The sequence below is a fragment of the Contarinia nasturtii genome, unplaced genomic scaffold (genome assembly GCF_009176525.2).
Source record: "Contarinia nasturtii isolate CC-2019 unplaced genomic scaffold, AAFC_CNas_1.1 Cnas_scaffold_78, whole genome shotgun sequence".
Lineage (NCBI taxonomy): Eukaryota > Metazoa > Arthropoda > Insecta > Diptera > Cecidomyiidae > Contarinia > Contarinia nasturtii.
Window position 1 is genome coordinate 722,822 of NW_022197436.1, and position 24,880 is coordinate 747,701.

General features: G+C 35.0%; 2 protein-coding genes across 9 annotated transcripts; one reads left to right on the forward strand and one right to left on the reverse strand.

Annotated features, from left to right (window-relative positions):
* The first annotated feature begins 1,329 nt into the window (after window positions 1-1,329).
* On the forward strand, window positions 1,330-18,049 carry LOC116350191 (dual specificity protein kinase splA-like). Of its 7 annotated transcripts, none has more exons than XM_031782031.1 (13): window positions 5,768-6,006; window positions 7,959-8,072; window positions 8,309-8,574; window positions 8,810-8,974; window positions 13,758-14,456; window positions 14,519-14,653; window positions 14,751-15,474; window positions 15,880-15,951; window positions 16,032-16,194; window positions 16,271-16,466; window positions 16,568-16,710; window positions 16,849-17,026; window positions 17,174-18,049. In XM_031782031.1, the coding sequence occupies exons 2-13, from the start codon at window positions 8,015-8,017 to the stop codon at window positions 17,336-17,338; spliced, it is 2,964 nt and encodes a 987-aa protein (XP_031637891.1). In that variant the 5' UTR covers window positions 5,768-6,006; window positions 7,959-8,014; the 3' UTR covers window positions 17,339-18,049. The 7 variants fall into 7 exon arrangements, with proteins under 7 accessions (XP_031638116.1, XP_031637891.1, XP_031637967.1 ...); XM_031782107.1 differs by lacking the exon at window positions 5,768-6,006 and adding an exon at window positions 6,170-6,188; XM_031782256.1 differs by lacking the exons at window positions 5,768-6,006; window positions 7,959-8,072 and adding an exon at window positions 1,330-2,528 and having other exon boundaries at window positions 17,174-18,048.
* A 42-nt stretch (window positions 18,050-18,091) lies between these two features.
* On the reverse strand, window positions 18,092-21,127 carry LOC116350625 (MD-2-related lipid-recognition protein-like). 2 transcript variants are annotated; one of them, XM_031782514.1, is made up of 5 exons: window positions 21,001-21,127; window positions 20,653-20,852; window positions 19,351-19,464; window positions 18,479-18,651; window positions 18,092-18,348 (listed from the first exon to the last, which is right to left on the reverse strand). In XM_031782514.1, exons 2-5 carry the CDS (start codon window positions 20,744-20,746, stop codon window positions 18,250-18,252), a joined length of 480 nt encoding a protein of 159 aa, XP_031638374.1. In that variant the 5' UTR covers window positions 20,747-20,852; window positions 21,001-21,127; the 3' UTR covers window positions 18,092-18,249. The 2 variants fall into 2 exon arrangements, with proteins under 2 accessions (XP_031638374.1, XP_031638460.1); XM_031782600.1 differs by having other exon boundaries at window positions 20,653-20,762; window positions 21,001-21,125.
* Between the last annotated feature and the right edge of the window lie 3,753 nt (window positions 21,128-24,880).

The window sequence follows — 24,880 nt, forward strand, 5'->3', positions numbered from 1 at the left end:
TAAAGTGAATTCGGTTACGCATATTCCATGCTTTTTTTCATCTGCATGGCATGATTTGAGTTGTTCGCTTATGCGAAATGTTTATTGAAACTATTATTATGACAAAGAAAGTATGAACAAAAAAAAACAAGATATGTGATAGAGGCAATGGAAGGAATACTTGACGCAAGTGAATGTGTTATGGCACAGCGACAATTCCGTCTCTATCTCTTTTTTCATTTTGAAGGATGAGAAAAGAGTTATACGTTCCAAAACTATGGCAAGAGCACTTGCGGTTGAGTGTGTGTGTGTGTGTCTGTGTGTGAAAAAGAGATAAAATGCGATGAAAATATTCCGGCTTATGTGTGGATTATGTGCGCCCGTGCGCGCACGTTCGTGAGCGTGAACGAGCAAAAGAGAATCTATATGTACACACACATACTAAAAGATGTTAATGGCTCTTGTACGACGCGCGTCTTTCGAATCGACAGTCTCTCACGCTTACCAAACTACTTGGAATATACGATGTACTTCTCTGTATCTTTTCATGTTTCGCTTCGCTTTCCGTTTGGTAATATCATGCAGTTTATTGTTGTGTTTTTTTTATCGTCTTCTTTCCTTTCTTCTTCTTTAGTTCGTTCGTTTTAAAGTTCTCATTGATCTCTTTCTCTTTCTCTCCCGTCCTCTATATCTCTTCTTCTATCTCTCTTCTCTCTCCCTCTCTCTGGCTCTTTTGCTCGTTCCGTCACTGCGTCGGCCATATATACGATCACATATGTGTGAGCCCTAGAGACGGTTACATCGAAATATTATAGTGAGCATGCTACGCATATGGTCTAACCGCGCAGCGATGAAAAAATAAACTCTTAAGACTTAAGTCGAATGTGAGTTGCGCACTTTGCTCACGGCTTTTGAATTGTCTCACTTCTGCCTTCCTCTTGTGTACTTCTTCTGTTTTTTTCATGTTTGACGTTTCATTTGGTTCGCGCGCGCTTATATATGTTTGTATCTTTCTACCATCTCCTTCTTGTTCGTCATCATCACCATCGTTGCCGTTGTCGTCGTCGTATAATTTCTTTGTATTTTATAGTTGCTTACTCGTCATCGTGTTCATTTATTTGTTGGCTTCTATTGAACCAAAACCATTGACCGCACCAGTGCATACGCAACAGTCGAAAGACGAAGAATATATCGATCGCTTAAGCATGCGCTCGCGCTCATTCAATCGCTTCACAGTCTTGTACATAACATTCTGTGTTTAAAATACAAAAAAAAAAAGACTCTGCTCAAACAAATGAACATTATTACATATTGTTGAGAATGAGAGACAAACATCAAACTCAATATTAATTTCGTAAATTGTGTGATATATTTTTGTGTTATTGTGTGTTATTCAATTGAATGCGTCTTTTATTTATTCGAATGAATTTTGTTTTGATGCAATATAAAATTTGTGTCGTACATTTTGCATGAATCGTGATTAGTTGATCCGTTGGATCAAGCCCTCTTTAAAAGCGATTAACCAAAAGTGCTGAACGCATCGAAAAAGTGTATTGAAAAACTTGCTTTTTGAACTAAATCAAGACGAAAAGTGTAGCATATCGCAAAAAACCTGTTTACAAAAGAAACAACGAACAAAATTTCGATCATTTTCGTCTTGGAACAAAAATAATAACATAATATAAAAACAGCTAAATACTAAAGGTACGATTTTTTCTGAAGATCAACCGAAACGAGAGGTACAGAGAGAGAGAGAGAAACGAAAAACGGTTAAATCGCCCGATTTTGTGCAATGCTAATTTCAGTGGATAGCTAAATATGTTGTGTGCATGAAACATCGACGCCCGCAGGTGGTTTGCCTGTTGTTTTATTTCGCTTACAGTGTAAAATATCGTGTAAGAAAAGGAATATTATAAATTCGATGTATGTAGTTGTTGTTGTTCTTTTCCTCAAATTCCGAACAAGTGTTACTATTGACCCTGTGTGTGACTTTGTGTGCTTGTTAATGTCTTCTACTTTAAAGCAAATCGTCAGCATTAAAAACAAATACAAAGAAAATACAATTGACATAGACAAAGCTATTCCATACTACTGTTTAATCACACAAACTCATCGCACAAAAACCAATTCATTTTCCAACCATTTGCGTTCGGTTTATATATTCGGCCTTTGATGAAGTCCGACGAAGTAAGTGACCATTTCGATGCTCGCAGAACACATACTATGAGTGAAGTTATTTATGCGATTACAAGCAATTAATCGAAGAGTGCTAAAACAATCAAAACGTGTTCATTCGTGCGGGATTCAAAACTAAAAGTAAATGACATTGTATTTGCCTGCTGTTGCTGCTTTTCTACGCAATTTATTTGCACATATTGGAATGCAATTGACTTGCACTTATGTGTATGAGTATGTGTGTGTGTGAACATCATTCATGCCCATTTGCAACAAGTGTGTTTGTGAATAGTAAAAACGGATGTTAGCTGCAACATTTTTCCAGGATTAAATCGATTTGAACGCGAACAAATTGCACGGCATAGTTACAAAAGGTATGTGTATGCTTTTATCATTTATTAGACGTGAGATTCTTCAATATGAAATGGAATGAACATTTTTTTTTCTTGTTGTTCATGTGTACATTTTCAACTGAAACATATTTCGAATGAAATGCAGTCGATTCAGCTAATGAATTGCTTTATACTTATGAATAGGAATTAAAAAAAACCGATTCGAAATAAGTGAAAAAAGAAAAAAAGAAGAAAAAAACACTTGAGCATGATCATGCATTTGATTATCAATGTTGCATAGGCCAACAAGACATACTTCGATTGTGTGAAAACAATGTACTCTATTCATCTCAAAACACACTCAAACGAATATGAACTCAGCACGTATTGCATTCATCTCATTTGCAATTTCTTGGCATATTCCTTCTGCGTTCGATTCGCAGACGGGAGTACTCGCATCGATATATCGAACGCATTTAATGTGAAAGTGTATCAACCTCATAGTTAGGAGGGAAACAACAACAGCAACAACAAAATAGCATGCAATGTGTGTAATCCACTCATGATTCTCTCAGGTACACACACGTACATCGATCGAGTTGCGCTAGCGTGCATCCACATATTTGCATCATGATGTACAGTGCAAAGAAGCCAAGTTGTTGTAAATTTAATCGATATTAATATCTTTGCAACGATGTTTTACCGGTAAAGACAAGATACGACCAGCTCGCTTCAGCATGAGTGAACGAGAAAGGAGTACGAGTCATCTATTATGCAAAAAAAGTGCTGGATTTTCTCTCTCTCCCTCTCATATGTCGCTAATATATCTCGTCGTCGCTTCATAAATTGAAATTGTTTGCATTCATTCCGGCCGAGGTCGGGTCGACAAAATTAAATTGCAACAACTGAACAAACGAAACGATATACCACTTACGACCACCGAATGGAATGGAACCCATTTCCTTGGAATTGAACTCACTTTTATGAAAAAAAAAAAAAAAAAAAAATGAAATACCATTTGAAGATTGTGCTAATAACACTTCTTCTATTCATTAACATAATATTTGTCATTTCACGCATTTGTCAAAATGCAAAACCAACAAAATAAATTAAGAAAAAGAAACGAGATACAAAAGATATTACGCGAAGGCGCCAAAATGAAATCGTTTTGTATTTCATTTATAAATACTGTTGGACATCATTCAACATCAACGACAGTTGTGTGTACTCCATTCGGTGTTGAATCACCTGCTGCAAATAAATACCACCAAAAAATACCATTTTAAAAAAGAAAAGAAAAGAAAAACATTTATTCTCTTCATTCAGTCATTCATTTGGTTGTTGCATTGAATCAAAAAAGAAGGGGGAAACAATGTCATGCATGCTATTCATCAGGCATTTATAACAGGAACCATTGACCAGTTTTATTCATGAGTTTTGTCTATTACAGCAGAACAATATAACTGAAAAGAGAAAGAATAAAGATATCGCTGCTTTGCAACACATGTTTGGAATTTTTTTTTTTTTTTTAATATTACGCACCATCCACCATATACACATATTTGAAAATTCTTCAAGAATAAATTCGAAGCAAATGCCAAATGTCACAAAGAAATTTGAAATTCTCTCATCATTTGGCGTGTTTTAAGTGTGCTCTGTGCACATCTTCTTCTTCCTTGGAGATGTTCTTCTTCCATCGGAAGAGATGACTTTTTTTTCGTTCGTTCGTTCGTCTCTTTTCGTTATCTCCACCGATTTATTTTAACTTTGTTTCACAAGAGAGTATATTCCATGAAATGAAATGGACATTTACGTTCTTGTTTTTATTTTCATTGAAAGAGAGATGAAAAGAAACAGTTTAAGTGTATTTGAAGCATGTTAATTGTTGCGCGTTGTGCTATAATCTTATGACGAATGGCCGAACGAAGAATTTATAAATAATTAAATACGTTGTTGTTCATTTTTTATTTTCTTGTTGCCTTTAACAGCGGCTCGCACATCATTTTTCACGTGTTGGTTCGGCAATTAATTTTTGATGTAATTATTATGTAAAGAAACGCAATTTACCGCCACTTCTATTGTATAGAAGTCGTCATCGTCATCATCACGGTTTGTCGTCTCTTTTAGGGCGATGCTCAATAGTTTTTAAAAGATGTACCACGATTCAAATGTGAACGAAGAGTCATTTTTCGATGTGAATTACGTACCAAAAAAAATTGCTAATTATTATGCTTTAGAGATGGCTAACAAAAAAAAAACGACGAGAAACGGTTCCCTTGTGAATTTTTGGTACTTCCGCTGGAAATATGATTGTCGGTTGAATCCCTTGATTTCAACATGATTTAATTGCTTTCAACTAACTGTAAATTAGACTAAACGATGTGACAACTCCCAACGAAAAAAATATGGATGTTTAGTTTTATTCCTGCTGTTGACAAATACACATCATAAGTTCCGTATTTAGTGTATGAGTGAGTGCAACAAGTGCAATATATTTTCGATGGCATTCATTGTGGCCAAGCGATTGGTTTGTTTTATATTGCATGTATGAAAATTTGTGTTCCAAGAAGAAAGGGAAATTGCTTTTTTGTTTTGGGTGTGTGTGTGTCTGAGTGCAGTTCAACCATCGGCGCCCAAATAATATTCGTCACGGTTGCTTGACTAGCATTTAAAATACAATACACGAATACACGTGTGTCTGTCTCTCTGTGTTTTTTTTTTGTATTTCGTCGATTTTCGAATTCACTCCAAAAATGGGGAAGAATGGTGTGGTTGCATTTTAAATGACAATTACTCCAATTCCACTTGAATTCATCGTGGTTTTTTTTTTTGTTTCAGTATTTTTGATTTAGTATTCATTTTTAATTTGGTATTTATTTTCTGGAGCAGCACTTGTGTTTTTGTTTCATTCCGGCACTTGTTTCACACAATGTATACATACAATGGTTTGTTTTTTTCCTACGTTAATTTTAAAGATACCGTCGAAAATGAGAGACGGGCATAATCAAGTATGAGTGTATGTGTATGTTTATATGATACAACGCATAATTTTGCTGAGCAAGCATAAACGCGCGCGTACACGCAAATCCGTTTACTTGTCGAAATGTCAGGTTGTGCAGAGGCCGTTTTTTTTTCTTCATTTTTATGTTGTTGTCGTTGTTTCGTTTTTGTAATAATTCGTTATGTAAATGGTAACAAAAAGCTATGCTCAGTCGCCCAAAAGCCCATTGAATCGGTAGCATATATTTTTATGCTCGCATGGTCACAGTGTAGGCGGTCGCCGTCAGTGTCGACAAACCGATTTTTCAGTTGCAATTTGAGCGCGCGTCCGATATATGCACAACTGAATATGAGTGCACAAATGTTACCCTACGTCTTCCGAAATTAAGAGAAATTTCTGTGCGTGACTATTTGACGAAACAACAAAAACAAGAGCAACAGATTTTTTTTCAAAAAAAAACTAAATACAATTTGAATATCAACAAAAATAAAGTTTAACGAACGATCGATTATCCAGTGTGTATGTGTGAACTTGCTGTGTAAAAATATAACAATTATTAATCACGATTCTCAATTGAAAGCAATAAAATGATTGTGTTAATTTTCATCTTTAGCCACGTATAATGTGATTTGAATTCAATAGAAGAAACAATTTGTCTTCTTTGCAATGAATTTTATATTCTCTACGATCATGGGGTGTCGGTATTTCGGGTCTAACTTTCTATTTTTCAATAAAATATCAGCTAATTCAACAAATATGCGTTAATTCATGGCAATGCCATTGTGTCTGTGGTTGAAAAATCAGCAGCAAAAAAAATAGTGTACAAGCAATTGGTGTACAGTGATATTTATGCAGTGCATGCGTAATAAATGATGCAAAAACTTTGAAAACCTTTAACAATGTGATGCAACATTTTACATTTTATGGTGAACCGCACCAGCTCATGTTACTTTTTTTTCTCTATCCTTCATTCAAGTATTAAATAGTGATAATCTATTTGAAAAAAAAATATCGCATTGTACTCAAAAACCCGCGCACACACACACACACCTATTTTAATTAGCTCTTGCTGTGATATTTTCTCTCGTTATAAAATTTCAAAATGTTCAAAGAATATTTTTCATTTAATCGCATACATTTCGTGGAATCACATTTATTTGCTTCGTTGTGAGCTGTGCATTTGTGTGTTTCTCTCTCTCTCTCTCTCTGCCATTTCACTTGACTCGTTCGTAAAATGTTCTTTAGCGCCTTGAATATGCTCATTATATGTACGATACCGAAATTCAGCTGTAATCGGATAAAAACGTTTTTCTTTTGTCATAAAATGCCAAACATGTTCTCACGTTTATTCGCACTTTTCGTAATATGGTTGCTACCGAAAAAAACAAAACGGTTAGATGTCATTTTTTTGTGCTAACATCAGCTCATTAAATTTTTATATGTATTTTGCAGCCAATGTCCAACCAAGACGAGCATTTTTCGCAATACAATATTGCTTGACCAATTAAAAGCATAGACCGGCATAGACAGAGTGCCATAGCTCAAACTATGCGATAACTCAACTGCAACTAAACTGTTGTTTAATATGCTGTGGCTACTTTTTATGCATGTTCGATTCTTCATTTTTGTCTATCTCTCTATCGGAGATAGACATTTAATAAACACATTCCAGTGTCATAAATTGTGGTTTTTGTGTTTTGTGTGACGCCAACGGTAAAAAAAAACAAATGAACATCCAATCAAAATTAATGTTTAATTGACGCATGTAAAATAGGTTAATCTCTGCTCGGAACAAAAGCTCGAATCGATAGTCCGGGTGGGCTGTTTGGAACATATGCGCATTTCAACGCAACAATAAAAGTTGACAAATTCATTAGAAACTCCAAGAGGGGGCTAAAAAAACAATAGCATACCCAGATTGGCATGTTATATTGAATTGAAATGATTGACATCGTTTTCTCTTTGATTTCACAACTCACATTCTACTTGACCACGACTATTTATGATTTGGCCTTTTGACCACATACTTCTTTTTGTTTTGGCCAATATCCAAAATAAGCACTTCCAAAATCTCATCTCGTTTTGCCATATTTTTTAATGGGCGATATTCAATTCTTTATCGATTATCACTTGGGACGAGAGCGAAAAAAAAACCCATCATCAAAACATCTATTTCTTTTCTTGTCATTGGGTCCAGTGCTGCATTGGTTCGACATTGCTCGAAATGTATCGATTATTATATGATAAATCGTTGCTAATTAAATATTGTTTATAGTTATTTGATATGCGCTCGTTAAATATACCAAAATAGTGATTTAATGGGATTTTCGAATGACGAATCGAAAATGGTGTTAAGCATTTTGTGAGACAGTATCACAGTGACATGTTGAGATAAATTATTGACAAATGATTGGCAATGATTAAGCCATTTTTTACGAATATTTTGCTTTTCTTGGGATTTGTTTTATTAGAATTGACTAAATTCGTTTATATGACCATTTTGTGAGTTCACATTCAACTTAACGCCATGAAAGTGCGCACAGTGAGACAGATTAAGCAGCAACAACGTCATCAGCGACAACAAGGTATCTAATGAAATCACATGCTGTTTGAAATAAATGAGAAAAATCTTCTTTTATCGCAGTTAATTCAACGGAAAATCGTTGGATTCGTTGAGAAAGTGACATAAAAAGATTGTTGACAAAAAAAAATCATCTGAATTTCCATTTTTGTTTGAAGAAAATCTCAAAATATATGTAGAAAATAAATATAAACATGCATTTTAATTAATTTATTTAATATATGTTTCTGGTATTTTCAGCTGGCGTTGAATCAAAATCATCCATAAACAGTAGCGGACCAGTGCAAAGTCAATCGTCATCATATTTAACGGCCGCATTGACAAAATTATCATTGAAATCATCATTGAAGACTGAAAGTCCTCCGTACAAAATGCCACCAGCACCATTAAATGAAAGCAGCAGCAATGCTTATACAGACGCTCAAATACCAGGCATGACACTAATCAATGACACTCAACCAAATGTATCGTCCGTATCGTTGCGAACACATTCATCTAAATTTCCGGTAAGAAGAGATTTAATACACATACACACACAAATGTGACACAAATATGATATAAAATGAAGTAATCATGATGTCGAAAATGCAATACGAAACGAGAGTGAGAAAATTTCAGTTCACTTTACTGTGGGCAATTTTCGGCTTTCGTTTTAGCGTACATACGCGAATGATGTTATATGTTGAAAATAAATCATGATAATCGATATTTGTTTCAATTTCCGGTACTCGTTTCTGACAGATTGAACGCGAACTGATATTGTCTAGTGACAAGGCATCATCAAAAATTCCATTAATGCATGAGTCGCGCACCCCATCTGGTGTACGCCGTGCCGGTCTACCACTATTATCACGTCAACCGGGCTCCATTGCACCTGATCATCCTCCGAAACAAGTACATGCATGGGTAAGTGTTTTTCGCTTTTTCTTAGAATGTGTGTGCAGCTCAAAAGTGTGAGCATTTGAAAGAGAGAGAGAGAGAGAGAGAGAGAGAGAGAGAGAGAGAAAGAAGAAAAAAGAGTCAAAATTCGGTTCCAACGGAGAATACGGTCTTGATTGAATTGCACACATAACAATCAAAAGTTGATTGGTGTGACCGCGTGTGTGTGTGTGATTCAAATCAAATCAGAGTCTCTCACGTAGCACCAAAAAAGAGAAATAAAATCGAGCTTATAAAAAATAAATACAAAAATGAAACGAGAATGAATTAAAAATTCAGCTCGGGTGCGAACAAAGCAAGATAAAAAAGATATTTGTCGCGCGTTTTTTTTTTCCTTTTTCATGAGCATGTGTGTGTGCATTCACACTTTTTTCAAATTCTTGTTCAACTTTTCTTTGTCTTCTGTTTATGTTATTGTTGTTGTTGTTGTTTTGAAATATCATTTTGATGTGTGGCTGTAAAAGTTAAAATCTTTTCCCTTGTTTTGAATTTTAAAAAGAAGAAGAAGACACAAAAAAGAGATTTTCACATGAGCTCAACACTTCTTGTTGTATGATGGTTGAGTTTTTGACACATCTTCTTCGTACTCACGACAGGAATTGCATGTGTGGTAAAAAAGTGATTTAATTATTTAAACAAAACAAAAAAAAAAATAATGAAACAAAGAATAAACCAAATGAAATGTGTGTAAATCTGCACACGAATACGTGCGTTCTTCTTGGCAACCTATGGTGCGCCAAATGATTGAATGGAGAGAAGAAAAAAAAAACGAAATAACAACACACAACAATAAAAGCAGCAGAATAGCAAAAGAAATAAATTCACATAATATAAATCTAATTTTGCACTCTGAATTTCGCATAGGCGAGTGTAGAGAATAATTAAAATACGTATTACATTTCCACATAATATCACATATATTTTTATTTCGTTTCTATCTCTGTTGTTTCGTTCATCTTGGCCGTAATCAGTTTGGAAAACATGTACGTTGTTACGGCGTCTGATTGTTAGTTGGATTTGATCATTTGATCGAAGTGTATTGCGCCTCTGACAGTGTACTGTCTCGTCTTCACAGCTTAATTCGTTTTCAATTATTCCGATTTAAAAAAGAAATTGAGGCGGAAAAAGAACCGTACATCACACTGTTTGTTGGATGTTCGCATTATTTAGTGTCCGACGAGCTCAAATATTTCGGCCAAAAGTGTCAAATGTGATTCGTGTAGCAAACCAACAGTGAACGATTGTAAAAGTTTTTTTTTGTTTCATGTGGCGAATTTCGTGGCGCTGAATGAGTGTGTGTGTGTGTTCGTTATGGGCGTGCTAGGAAGTCTCGGTAGAATTCATAATTGATTGATTGAATTTTCCCGGAATAGTTTTTAATGATTTGTTTGAAAACTGAAATGCGATGCATAAATCTATGCTCTTACTGAATACTTTTTTCAGGCATAAGTGGATGTGTGTGTGTCTGACGATCGGAGTGTTGTGTCTCTTTGGTCTTCAGTCAGTTTTCAGTGCTGACTCGACCGTTACAATTTCCGTTCCAAGTCAATAAGTTTTGTGCATGCAATAAGTGAAGTGTGGTACCGGTGTTGTTCTATCTCTGTTTGAGCCCCGTCACCATTGCCATATCCCTATCTTTCGGTTTTTCTCTTTCTCGTATACATATCGTTCAGAATGCATCTGCATTTTTTATATATAAAAAATATATGCGTGCATATGTGTTTGTTGCATTTCAATGCAGATTTTGCTTGATTTTCGATCATGTATTTTTAGTGTTGTCGTCGCCGTCATCGTTGTCTTCGTTGTCATTTCTCCATTCGTAGATCCATCACATGGATTATTGTTGACGTTGAAAAAAAAAACGAGCAAAAAATGGCATTAATTTCATCGAAATATTCATTTGAATACTGTGTCTATACTCGATCGCCCAATGAAAATGAACGTGTTTTGGTATATATCTTTATTTCCAGCTTTCTTTTACGTAAATCATCGGAATATAAAAATAAATGCATGCCAATTCATTAAATTTTTGCAAGCGGTTCTCTTCTTTCACCTCTTCTTCTTATTCTTCGTTGCAATTCTTATGCTGCTGCGTTGAGTGGGGTGGGGAAGGCCTCTGAACGAGCAAAAGAGAGCGCACGAGGGAGATAAAGTAAGAGAAAAAAAGCAACAATTTATTAATATACGTAATCTAATTGCGAAGAAGTTTTTCTTTTCTTTTGTTTCTTATTTTGTTTGTTATTTATGTGATGTTTTCTTGCTATTTTTCACCTGACTCATTCTGACTATGTCTGCATGTCTGTTGATGTTGCTTCTGAATTTTAAGTTCTTAATCATTTTCATTTTGTATCTTGAGCAATGCACAGTGCAATCAACTGTCTACTCTTTTTGTCCATTAATTCGAATTTCGATTTAAAATCCAGTGAGCATTCCAATAGTTTATTGTGAAGTGTGTAATCGATCGAGGTTTTTGTTCGAGTTTGCCCTATATCGATTTTGGCTTTGTTCAAAATTAATGGGAGTAAATTTTGTGAATTGAACACAACATTCCAATTATGTGGTGTGCCGATGGTGTGGTTTTCATTCTCGATTATTTTCATTAGTTCATTCATGTTTTTTGTGCTTTTCCATTGATATTGTTGTTGTTTTAATCTCGACATTTCTCGAACAAATTTTCCGTGCGTGTGTTCAATAAAAAACTAAAATCAACTAAATGTGTTGAGATGTCGAAAATGAAACTGTAAACACAGATGCCAACAAAGTCTCTTCATGCTAGTTTTTTTGTTGTTGTGTGAAGAATAGTGCGATTGTAGTGAAAAAGAATGGAAAATGATAAATCGAATGTGCTGACTACATTCAACGTTAGTTTGGCTCTGGTTAAAATCATTTGATGTCATTCAACTTTACAGAGAGTCTTTTGTTTGATAATTCGCGAGAAAATTGGCTTCGTTCTTGGACGGTTATGTTCTGTGCGTTTTTCTTTCTCTTCGTCTTCCTCATGCTGCTCTGCTTTACCAAATAGAGATTCCAAAGAATAAACAATATTTCATTCGATAGTCACACGAGAGAAAGACGAAACGAACAAAAAAACATTGAGATTTATCTTTTCAAATCTGAGAACTAGGTTTCAGATTTTAAGTGTGATTTGCCGTGTATTCATTCAGCGTCGCTAAAATTAAGATAAAGCGTGTATACGTTTAATTGGATTATATATTCAGTTCGTGAGTTGATTCAAAGACTTATTCCGAGCGAGTTTGTGTGCGTTTTTTGGGCGATGAGCAACTATCTTTTGGAATGCGCGTGTATATCGCAGATGAATGGAAACAATGCAATGCTACGCACGTCACAAAACTGAAAATATCTGTGTGAAAATGTTTTGATATGAATTTCACTTCGACTGTTATTCATTAAAATCATTTGACTTCGTGTGTTCTCTGTTTCATTTATGCGCACGCTCTTCTTATGCACGGAACTGATGTAAAAGATTAAAGAGAAATGGGAAAATCCAAAGTGGGCGAGAGAATGAGAGAGAGAAAAGTATTTTGAGATGCAAAACAAGTGTATAATTAAATTTTCTTTTTGTGTTCTTTTGTTGCCCACCACCACCATCGTCATCGACGTCGTCATCGTACAGTGTCAACATAGGCATCATCATAATCATCATCGTGTGAAGCAATTCCATTGCTGAATTCATTCGAACAATCCTCACCCAAAACTCAAATTCTCAATGTCTCAATGAGAGAGAAAAAGTAAACAATTGTGTTTGTGTGTGTGTGTGACCAAATCTGAAGACGTTACAAATCCCTTCTATTCAAGCAAATAATATAGCAGTGTTTTTTTTGTGTATTGTTGTTTTCAAAAAAAAAAAACTCTAATCATCCGTATTCGCCAGAGGTGATTTGTTTAGAGTCCGGCATTCAAGCACCAAGACATGGTGGAATTTGCACTGGAACATGTAAGCACATCTATAGTGGTCCCTCAATAACAAACAGTTGTTGTTTAGTTTACTTATGTGTCTTTTTTTTGCTCAGCATTTTTTTTTAAATATTCATTCGGTGCATGCAATTAACTCGATGTTCGTTGTAACATGCATTTTGTTTACTTGTCTTTTCTTTCTTTGCACACGCTAAACGAACCTAGTCGTTAATAGATATGCAATAGGCCGACGCAGAGTCGGTGTATGCACTTGTTGCTGTCTGCTCGCATTTTGCATGTGTCGGCTCTTTGAAACTTCCACCGCGTCTGCATCGATCATACAGCAAATTTGCGCACAAAGCATAACAAATAAAGAAGAAGAAAAAAAACCAACGAAAGAAAGAAGGAAAGAAGAAAAGACAAATGGCAAAAGCTGCACAAAAGAACACCGAAGAATTACTCTATTGTTTATACAAAAAAAAAATTAAAGCGAAAACCAATTTTTTTATTGTTTTTTTTTTCGCTGCGGTTCACTGTTTCGTTCGTTGTTACTTGCATTTAGTAAAAATGGCGCTCTGCATCAGAGCGTAGTGCACGCACACGCCCCGCGAAAGAAAATAAAAATACACAACGAATCAACCAAATGAATTCGCATAGAATATTTCAGGGCATACTAATAAATGTATTATTATACGATATGGCTTTCGAATGAAATGAGCCTCTCCCTTCCCCACTCTCGCTCTCTCTTTATCCATAAATTGTTAGTGTTTTATGATTTGATTTTTATGCCATCTTCTAATGCTTTTTCTCTTTTCATTTCATTCAACCTCAACAGCAAAATTCGCAGCATTCAAATTCGCAAGAGATATTGCAACAACAACATCAGCCGATCATTCAACAGACGCAGTCATCGTTGACTGGTGCTATATCACGTACACCGGCCCGTTTGCCGGAAGATGTGACGGCTTTAGCTGATCGAGATAATGTCGGTCGCGATAGAGATGCCAATAATAAAAATGCAGTCACAAAAACCTATCACACCTTAAAAGATTTGATTTCTTCCAAATTCAAGAAGGACAACAACGATGTGGCCGATGAACTTAATAATGTTGTAGTTGTGCAACAACAGCAGCAGCAGCAGCAACAACAACAACAAAACCTCTCCCAAAGTATCGGTAAATCACCAAATGATGATTTTCGAATGCCACATACTCCAATCCCATCGCATATTCGGCAAATGCAAAATTTGAATCAATCACAACCAAATATTGCGCAAAAAACGAATGGTGCCGCTGGTGCAATGAATGGTAACGGTGTCGGCAGTGATGTATTTCGAAAGATCCAACAAGAACGGGCCGCTTCACAGCCACAACTCAATTTACCAATGTTTGAGCGACGCAATTCAACCGACATTGTCACCGACAGCGATGACGGGGGATTCAAGAAAATCGAACAATCCACTAGAATAGTTAATCGACGGCCACAAACAATGTATCATTTGTCAACACCACCAACACAACCTCCGCCACATCCGGTAAGCAAGCAAATTTCACAACGAAAAAAAAAAAACATTCTAAATACATTGCATTTTTCTAGCCAATACAACAGCAGCAACAACAACAACCGCATTACCAGTCATTTTCATCCCTATTTCAACATCAATATTTGAACAATCAACCAAATCAATATCAACACTCACATATGCATCAACATCAGTCCCAGGTGAATATGGTATATAATCAAATATTCAATCGATGATTCAAGTGACTAGTTGAATTTAGTAAATGTGATTTTAAAATTTCATATGTTTTACACATTTTTCATGTAGCAACCAAATCAAAATGTGAATGCATTTGCCGGACGATTTTCCAGCCAAACGGAAATGTCAACGTCGGCATTATTGCAAACCCGTCAAGATGCACAACGTGCATCATTTCAAAAGCGACTACAAGAGAGTGAATCAACCGGTCCACACGAGACTACGCCACAAATGTCACAGCAACAACAACAACAGCAGCAGCAGCAGCAGCAGCAACAGCAACAGTCGAAGCTACAGCCGTTACAAAGAATGGAACCACGTCAAACGCATGATGCAAATAAAAATGTATCAGGTTCAGCAAATAGTTCTGACTACGATAAAAGCGGAAATCAAAGTTCAAATGTTGATTCGGGTCGTGGTAGTGCCGCATATTCAAGCGGTCGCAAAGCACAACTTGATACAGAAAGTTCGGATTCACCGTTACGCGATGATACAAAAAATGACGATTCCGAATGGGTTGACATTGTCGATGCTGAACTTCGACACATTTTAGATCCAAGCATGCAAGCGTTATCACTTCGACCTGAAAGTACAGTGTCCGGAAGTGTATCGTCAATGTCACCACCATTACCACCATTGTCACCTGATAATAGTTCGTACAAAATGCCTTCCAATTCAAAGGATGTATCCAAACAAGAATATGGAACGGATAGCTATAATCGACCGGGACGCGGAGCATCGGCAATTGGACCGTCTCGAGCCGGTTGGCCGGGATCGGCAATTCATAAACAAGGTACGCACAACATCAAATTTTATATATTTTATGTAAAGTGAACTATTTTAATCATGAATCATTTTCAATTCTATCGGTCACCAATCATAAAATATTGAAATTATTTAGTTTTCATTTGTGAACTCTTGATGAATCAAAACAAATACGAAACGATTCAAATTAAATGTGCATGCATTAATGTTTTCGAAAACATTGAAAAAACTCCAAAATACAAAAAAACCATTTGAATTGCGATTAATGTAACCAAAGTACATAAAATTCATTTTTTTTATTGGAAAGCACATAAATGATTCCAAAGAATTGACCGCAAAACAAATATATGACCATTTCAACGTTTGTGCATTTCAATTTGTGATTTTATAAAAAGCGATAGAAATGTTTTTAAAGCACCATTTCGATTTACAGGGGTCTCATATGGAAAGCCGTCACAAAAGTTCTCAGGAAAAAAGCATGAACAAGCTGTTCTAAAGCGACACCGTAAGTGTAATTTAAAACAAAATAGATGGATTGTTTGGCATTGAAACCACATTAAACACTTTCTATTTTATTTGGCATAGTTTTTGGTTTGGATAACGATCTCACGTCAAATACGACACGGTCGTTGGATTTGGAATCTCTGCTGGGAGCAGCCTGGGGCACGACACAATCAGTTAGTGACTCCGAAACCGATACACAGGGCATTCGACACATTCGATCACAACTCGAAGGACTTGAGCATATGTAAGTTTTTTTTAGCTTAAACTTGAGCATATGCAATGGACGATGATTAGCAATAACTCGTTTCCCTTAATTCTAGGTATGGTGAGGTCTTGAAAATGCTTGGCTCACGAAGTAATTTTCCAGGGCGTTTGCAAGAGTCATTACGACCACGAGGTATTGGTATTCGCCGTCGTCACGGGAGCTTATCATCGCTTCCGTCAAGTTCAATCAGTGGCCGACCAATTCGAGATCGTCGACGAATTGATGAACGACGAAAAATTAAAGATGTCAAAGTACGAACAAAACTATTTTTTTCTACACACTTTTCTTTTATGTTCTTGTTTCTTTGTGACGGATAAAATGAATGATTGAATATTATTTTCCATTCGATTAGGGAATAAATAAGCGTTTCCAAAGACTTGAATCACATGTCGTAACATTGGCTCGTAGCGTTGCCCATTTATCGTCTGAAATGCGGTCTCAGCATTTGGTAACCCAAGAACTGGAAAAGCTTCGCGATGAATTCGCCACTTTAAGGTATTCATTTCAATTAAATGAAGAAAAAAAAAACATGCAAACAAAGCACTCAAACGAGAGAAAAAAAAGACGATACCAAATTCAAACGTAAATTATATAAATAAATAAACAAAAACTCTCTCTTCCGTCTTTCAATAGTCGAACTCAAGCGGCTCGTACACAGAATTTGCAACGCAGCACCGTGTCTGCCAATAATAATACAATCGAACCAGAACCACCAAATCTAACAAACCCAAAACGAGTAAAAAAATTGCGTAACTTCTTTGGTGAAGACCCGCCCCTGATGAGACTATTTCTAAGAAGTTTGGGCTATGAGGTAAAATGCCCGCTATATAATTTACACAACTTTTAACATATAGGATACATAAATTTAACGAACCGAAAACTAAAATATGTTTACTTTTTTATCGGTTTTTGCTGTTGCTGTTGCTGTTGCCGTACGGTGTTTTCTTCATGTGGCCAGAAATATGCGAATCTATTTGAATCGGAACGAGTGGGAATGATAGAACTTCCGTATTTGGGTGAAGAGCGTTTATCTAAAATGGGCATACCACTCGGTCCTAGAATGAGAATTCTGTCGGAAGCACAAATTTCACTTGTGAGAGACACAACTCTGTGTATTGTTTAACTTAATCAATTTGATGAATATATAAACAGAGTTGGTGAAAGAGCGAGAGAGTCAACTAAAATGCATTTGTAAATTGTTCATATTGTTATGTTTAAAGAGCAGAAACATTAAAGTTATATTATGATATGTACACTTGTATAGATAATATGTATATTCTTAAGTGCATCCATATTTTAAATTCACTTAGCTAAATAGAGGCGGTGGACGTGAGAGAAAGTGAGAAATAGTGAGACAGAGAGTTAAACGTTTTAACATTCTTTTCGAAAGGAGTTCAATTTTTCCATACGAATATAAATTTATACATTTCATAATTCGCATTGCATCGTCACCATCATGAGCATACAATCAAGCGCTCTAAACTGTTGCTGGTCTGTCTCTATCTTGCTCTATGTGTGTGTGTGTGTGTGTGTGATGACGACGATGATGCAAGCGCGCGTATTTCATCTTTCCAAGTGATAAGTTCGAAAAGACGCCAAACAGTTTCAAGCAAATTACTTTGTTTGTATCACTTCTTCTCTCAAACAAAATATTTTGATTGCAAATTGCATACAAATTGTGCACTTGTTTGAAACGATTTTTTTTTACTTTCTCTCGTCTCATTTCTTTCTTATTTTCTTTGTTAAAACATACGGAAGAGCACATGCTTGTTTTCTTACAATTTAGTCTACTAAAAGCAAATATAACGCCAACAACAAAAATAAGCAAAAAATTTAAACTTATTCTTAACTTTAATAAATAAATAAAAAAAAACGATTCTGTCTCCGAAAGAAACGGTGTTTATTTTCTTTATAAAATTCACATTTTACAACATTAAAACGGAGCCGATAAAAATAATCGCGCTCTCTTTCTTTATTCAAGTGAGTATGATGATGTCTGTATGAGCGGGAAGGGGTGATGGTGTTTTTTTCTTTTTATTTTGTGAGTTTGATTTTGGTTGTGAAGCAGCATTGCTCGGAGGTGGGCTCCGGTTTTTCCTCATTACGAAGGACCCATTTGATCGTGTATAAACTCTGAAACAATCGCTCATTAATATTCGAATCGAATAAAAAATTATAAAATTACAGCAAACTTTTACAAATGCAAATTCCAAAAGGCAATTGCACAAAATCTACTGGTCGAAAATCGTATGAAAATACATACCGTTGGGAATTTCTTAGCCAACGCTAGACTATAGCTATACGTATATCTTCTGTGGTCTTTTATAAATGGACATGTTGTATGCATGCATGCGTTTGTGTTCATTCCAGCTAGCGGTACATCACCATCATCGGTAGCCGAATATACCGCTCCAAAAACTTTGGTCGCGTTCCATTCTACGTATGTATACAGTATTCCGAAACATTGGAAAAGAAATTGTTGCATTTGCATATGTAAAAAAAGGAATCAAAATTCAATTCAGTAGTGAAATCCAATTTCAGAACATTGTTGTCGTATTTTGATCATGTTTCTTTTTAAATGCAAACAAATACCAAATTTATTGTTCACCAAATGTCACGATAGACTCCGAATGATTGTTTATTTTTTTACTAGAATAGGATTGCATTGTTAATTGGATTGCAGTCAACCGCTGTGAATTTGCATCAACCATATCATTCTGTTGGTCAACGTACATGAGAAATTCAAAAGCGTTCACAGATGCGATCACATTTTGGATTGTTCGTATGATTGATTGAACAAATTGGCGATTCTGGCAGCTAGAATACCTTCCAGCCAATTTCATTTTGATACCTCTACACGTACATTTTTTTTTAAATTTAATTAACGAAGTTTGATATACCAAATATACAGCCGGATGAATAGCACACATTGTGTATGCAATGTATTCATTTGCTTGGTGGTTAAATTTACAAAATTCGGATACACTATCTTTGCATATTGTACGATTCATATTTCATGCGTGTGTGTATGCTCTGTTTTTCTCTCTATTGTTGTCATATTTCAATTGAGATGGCAAATATTTTAGCAAACAAGCCAAAAATCAAGTGTTTTGAATCAGTAGTTGAAATACTTACGTGGTGTTACATCAAATTCTATTGTTGCCGATTTGCCACGTTTCAATTTGCAAAAACCAAGCTGTTCGAATTCAGGACACGGATTGACTCGTACTTCGTGTATGATACAGTCGCCTTATAAACATCCATGTATAAAACATAGATGGAAAATGAAGAGATTGAAATAAAATCCAAATAATAATTAATTTATGCGAGAGATACAGTGTGTGTGTGTGTGTCTGTGTGTTTAATAAAGTAAAATGTTGTAGCGAGATAGAGATTGTATATTGTATACATAGGCATTATCATTATGATTACGTTGTTACTATTGTCTAGATGTATGTTTTGTCAACGTTGCCAGTGATAGATTGGATGCGACAGTGGACAAAAGAGAAAGAGAGAGAGAGAATCACAGGCAAAAACGAGATGGAGACATGGGCCGCTGTTGCAGTGTTGACAGAGCTCTGAATTCAGGATTAAAATAGGTCATGATGCGATAACTTCTCTCAATCCTCGCAGGCTATTTATTGTGTGCGAAAATGAAAGTACGATTTGTAATTGTAATAACTGGGACTGAAATCGACAAAGTTATAATTACCCATAGATAATACAAAACGGAACAAAGTTCAAATCATAAAACTGTCGATAATAGCAAAATGTTGTCTATTTTACGTCAACCCATTTAGATGATGACTATCATTTGGGTTTCTCTCGGTACTGCAGTCTGACACAGTTAAACCAAATAACATTTGTTCAATCATTTTGGTTTTCTGTGTTAACAAAACGAAAAAAATACCGTTGAGCCAAAAAACAAAAACAAAATTGCATGAGAATCGGCAAAAAAACAACAATAAAAACTGCATAATAATACTTTAGTACTTAATATGGATTTTAGATAACAAAGCTGATATAATTTTATTATTTCCAGAGGGCGAAAATGAGATTTTCCTCTTTAAAAAAAAAGCACAATACCTCCCTCATGAAAATATTTTGACTAGCTCATTAATTTTGCATAACATAAACGGCCCAAATATTCATTATTCAGTACAAAAAATACGCGATTTAAAAATTGTGATTTTTCAAACACTTGTTTGGACGGTTTTTTTTTTCTCACTTATTTGGAGATGCCAACATTCGATTTACATGCGGGCCAGCCGTAAACTGATTTTATTTTATTAAAATTGTTATTATTTGTTCATCGTTTTTCTGTCTTTCTCTCTGCATCTGTTTGCGCTGCCATTCTGAGTTATAGTGAAATTGATGTATGTGAAGAAAATGTAAAAAGCATGCAAAATACCAAAAAAAAAATTAATGGAAAAATACCTGCACATGGTTGAAAATGTACAACGTGAGCATTTGAAATACACATCAACCACGTAAAACACAAAGAAACCAAATAGAATTTATAAGATGCCATAGCGCGTTTTACTCTCCTGTTTCTCCGTTTGTTTCAAAAAAAAAAAAAAATTCAACAAAATATTCACCAATTAATCTTTTCGTTTTCACTTCTGATTTTCGCTCGGCTTGATTTTCAAATATATAAAAAAATACTATTATTATTATTATTAATTTCAATTAGGTTAAATGGGAAAATTATTATGGCAGAAGCAGGAGCAAATGAAAAAAGAAACAAAAAACAATTAAAAAACGGAGCTTAATTAAAATATGTACGTTATTGAGTGTGATGTTGAATGGTATGGTTGTCGTTTGGAAAAATTTAAATAAAATGAATGTGTCGCGAATTGTTATCGGTGGCAAATGTGAAAAAAAACTACATTCGCACGTTATGAATCGAACGAAATAAATAAACGGGCGTCCGGTTATCTTTGAATTGAGACGAATATAAAACGAGCGGTATGGCTGATAATGTGAGAGTGTGTGTGTGTGATTTACATACATGTTATTCGGTTATCATTGTCCACATCTTACAAACATTTTCGGTTTCATCTATCCCTTTCTAGTAGGACTTTAGGTCATAGAGATACGGACGGTGCAATGAATAGACTTAATTTTGATATAAAGCAAACAAACAGCACACAAAAAGCATCAGAACAACGAAAAAAAAAACAAAAAAATTGATGCGAGATTAGTTTGACGAATGACGACCGAGTCGTGAATAGGCGACAAGTGTTGCATTTGCAATATTGTGTATGGTGGATGGGAAGACATGAGTGTCTCTCGTTCCTTGTGTTGAAAATAAGCACACTCGCAAAATCCAGCGCACAAAATCTATGTACTATAACACACATCATTATACATTACTTTAGCTCCGTAGCGTGAGCAAATTGTTAGTAAATGCATTTTATCAAGTTTTTCAATACGTTTGTCTTCAAACGCTTAAAAAATTGAAATTATTAATCGTTCACATGCCATGCTAATTCTTTCCATTGCATCAATGCAATGATGAAATGTTGAGAATGATGTGATTCGCCTGTTGTTTTTCAATGTAACCCGAACTGATTTGCAGCGGTTGCATATTACTAAATTGATCGGCAGAATTATGATTTTTATCAACGAATTTCGATTTATCGTTGTCTGGTATTTTGATACCAACAAAGGAGTCGAACGAATTGAATCAAATTCAAAAATAGAACTTAATGTGAGAAGAAATATCGATACGGAAACAATAACCAAACAAGTACATTGTTTCGAAACACGTCAATTTTTGATGAACTGGCTGAGGCGATGAGCTCACCAGGTTGCATTTATTAAAAAAACATAGCGAATAGAAGCATATAGCTCATAAATGACTGTGTATCATGAAAAACAAACAAAATACTAGCAATTGGTACACAGTTTTATACGAACAAATTGAAGCATTTTATCGAAAGACAAACAAAACATTACAAATTCAGATGACATACAGAGAAATAGTCGTACACGAAAAAACAATATGCGATATGTGGTTTATATCAACACATTTAACGTTAATGCAAATTGTAATTTCCTGAATTGAGTTCAAAATAATAAACAAATTAAATAAAATCAATTTGTTGAGATTGAACTCAGCAATGGGCATTTCAAGATTTCAACTCTTTTCTTACGTATATGAAGAGAAAACAAATTAAGAAATCCAATTCAATAAAATTCAATAAAGATTGATTCTTGGGAGAGGGATTCATGCGACGGTTGGTGCACACTTTCAAACGATGACGCAAAACACCAGATTCTTATTCTTTTTCATATCGATTTGTGTTGGGCATTAATTGCATAATACTTGCATATCCATAAATGCACTCGTTATGTTCAGCTTAACGTTTGTTATCGTTCATTTCACTTTCCTTTGTCACTTGAATCATATTTTGAGTTTTGATTAAATCATTTCAATATTATTGCTCATGAAATCGGATGCATCAACATCATAAAGTGGCCAATCCAAAGTCAAGAAACACTACCAACAAAGTATGGATAATAAAATAAAAAGAGTGAGAGTTAGTGGAGATAGACAGTAATGAGTGGTGTATTTGCCTTACACAATGGATGAATTTATGTTATATGCAAAATGAATGAGAGTGAAAACGAACTGAGAAACATTCATTTTAAAATTTAAGATGACACCCATTTGCGAAATGGACCGGATTCACGTGTTTTAAATTGAGCCGATCCTTTTCGTGTATTATTAAATGAGCACAATATCTATTTATATTCAAAAGTAGTTTTGCGATAATTCTCAAAAAAATAGTCTGGCAAAATCTATAGTTTAGTCTATATGGAGCGATAATACGATGAGAAATTAAAAAAACCATCGATAACGATATGTCTAACTAAATTAATTTAGTTACATCCAGAAATTCTCACAAATTGTATACGACATCGCTTCAATTATTTTAGTTAACACATTATGTATGTAAAGCAATAAAGAGAGTTGTAACAAACAATGCCTTGCGGACAACAAAATTTTTAACATTTTCAAAGTGTTGAACAAAGTAATTGAAAAGTTGTAAAAGTTATGTTGAATGTTATTCAATTCTGAGGATATTTTTTTTTCTTTGTGATGAAACTTCAAAGTGCATTCACAACTTTTACAATAACATCGCAAATTCAATAAGCATTCAATGTATTCACAAGCATTTTTCATTCATTTGTCGTTGTAATCGACTTTTATGTGATCAAACAGAAAAGACGAACTATTTGTAACTAGCATGCAATTGCGCCAAAAGCACTGGCAAAGCTTTTTTCTTGCTTGCACTACTTATGTGACACACTAATACCACCTATTATCAGTAGCCTATAACCATTTAACGATTTTAACGATTGCATGTTACTAAAGCTTTATCGTTATCGCTTTGTTTGTTTGTTACATGCATAACTCAAGCTGTTGAATTGAAACCGATTTTTTCGGATATCCTGAGTCTAATCCATAAAAACAATATTATTATTCTCGTGCTAAAAAACCCCAAATACACATTTTTAATAAAGCGCTAGAATCATGATTTTGCTCCTATTCCAATATTATAGACGTGTTTATATGATCCTATGTTGACTGTGTTATGATTTTTTAGATATGATTAAAAGCAATCGATTTTTGAGCAACTGCAGTTGCATGTGGTTTGGTTTCATGTTGTGATTCGTGGAAAGACCAAATGATTGCCTTGGACATGCCACAATTTAACTGTAAAAGAAACCACGGTTCTATCTCAATCAGGTTGTGTACAGCAGCAGAGTGTTTCTAAGTGATGAGAATTTTCGGAGGACCTTCGCGCAATTCATTTCTTGACTTTGGATTGGAATTCCGTAAACCAGTTGTATACAGAGGCAAGGCATGGTACTTCGTTCCCATACCCCCACTAGAGCAGAGAGCCCTCTTTGAAAATTTATAAAAAATTCGTTCGAATTTTTTTTTTTTTTGTAAATTTAATTTTTTCGAGAAATTGATTTTTTTTCTACTGACGCCGTAACCACACCACAAAACTAAAATTCGTTCTGTAAAAGCTATTGTTCATAAAAAATGCCAAATTTTACGAATATGACAATGGTTTGCATCGGGCAACGCTTATACATGCCGTTTTGCAAAACTTTTTTAGTAACCCTCATATACATGCAATCAAATGTCGATATTGGGAATGAATTTGATTAAAATTGCTCAATTTTTCCGAGCCATAAGGGACCAGAAATATTTACTAAAATTCAACTCGTTTTTGCTTAAATTTATCAATACATCAAGCATTACTTCTAAGTCAGTAGTGTGCGGGGGGGGGGGGGGGGCACACGTACAGGGACATTGACAGTGCATTTGCTCATATTTTGATAAGTGTGTACACCTCAGAATAATGTGTGTCTTAGAAATAGAGAGAGAGAGAAACGTAGAGCAATAGTAAGAGAAATGTCCGAAAATTAGCAATTAAAACATAATGTGGGTGCTCCGTTAACACTTCGCAAATGCATAACGACGACATGCCGGTACTAATTGGTAAAGATTTTGAGTGGATTAATGATTTTATTATGTTGTCCGTTCGGAACGTGTCATTAAAATATTTGAGTGTCTGCGTATGTGTTGCGGTGACATTATTCGATTTGAGCGTAAAACTGAACGTTAGATCCAAAAATGTGT

What these genes read in the sequence shown, in the direction of transcription:
- LOC116350191 (XM_031782031.1), top strand. Translation starts at nt 8,015, where the DNA reads ATGAAAGTGCGCACAGTGAGACAGATTAAGCAGCAACAACGTCATCAG. An exon ending in ATCGGCAATTCATAAACAAG is followed by an intron (nt 15,475 to 15,879) that starts GTACGCACAACA and finishes TTCGATTTACAG; the next exon opens with GGGTCTCATATGGAAAGCCG. An exon ending in AGCTGTTCTAAAGCGACACC is followed by an intron (nt 15,952 to 16,031) that starts GTAAGTGTAATT and finishes TATTTGGCATAG; the next exon opens with TTTTTGGTTTGGATAACGAT.
- LOC116350625 (XM_031782514.1), bottom strand. Translation starts at nt 20,746, where the DNA reads ATGGCATCTTATAAATTCTATTTGGTTTCTTTGTGTTTTACGTGGTTG. An exon ending in AGAATTTGATGTAACACCAC is followed by an intron (nt 18,652 to 19,350) that starts GTAAGTATTTCA and finishes ATACATACGTAG; the next exon opens with AATGGAACGCGACCAAAGTT. An exon ending in TGGCTAAGAAATTCCCAACG is followed by an intron (nt 18,349 to 18,478) that starts GTATGTATTTTC and finishes CGATTGTTTCAG; the next exon opens with AGTTTATACACGATCAAATG.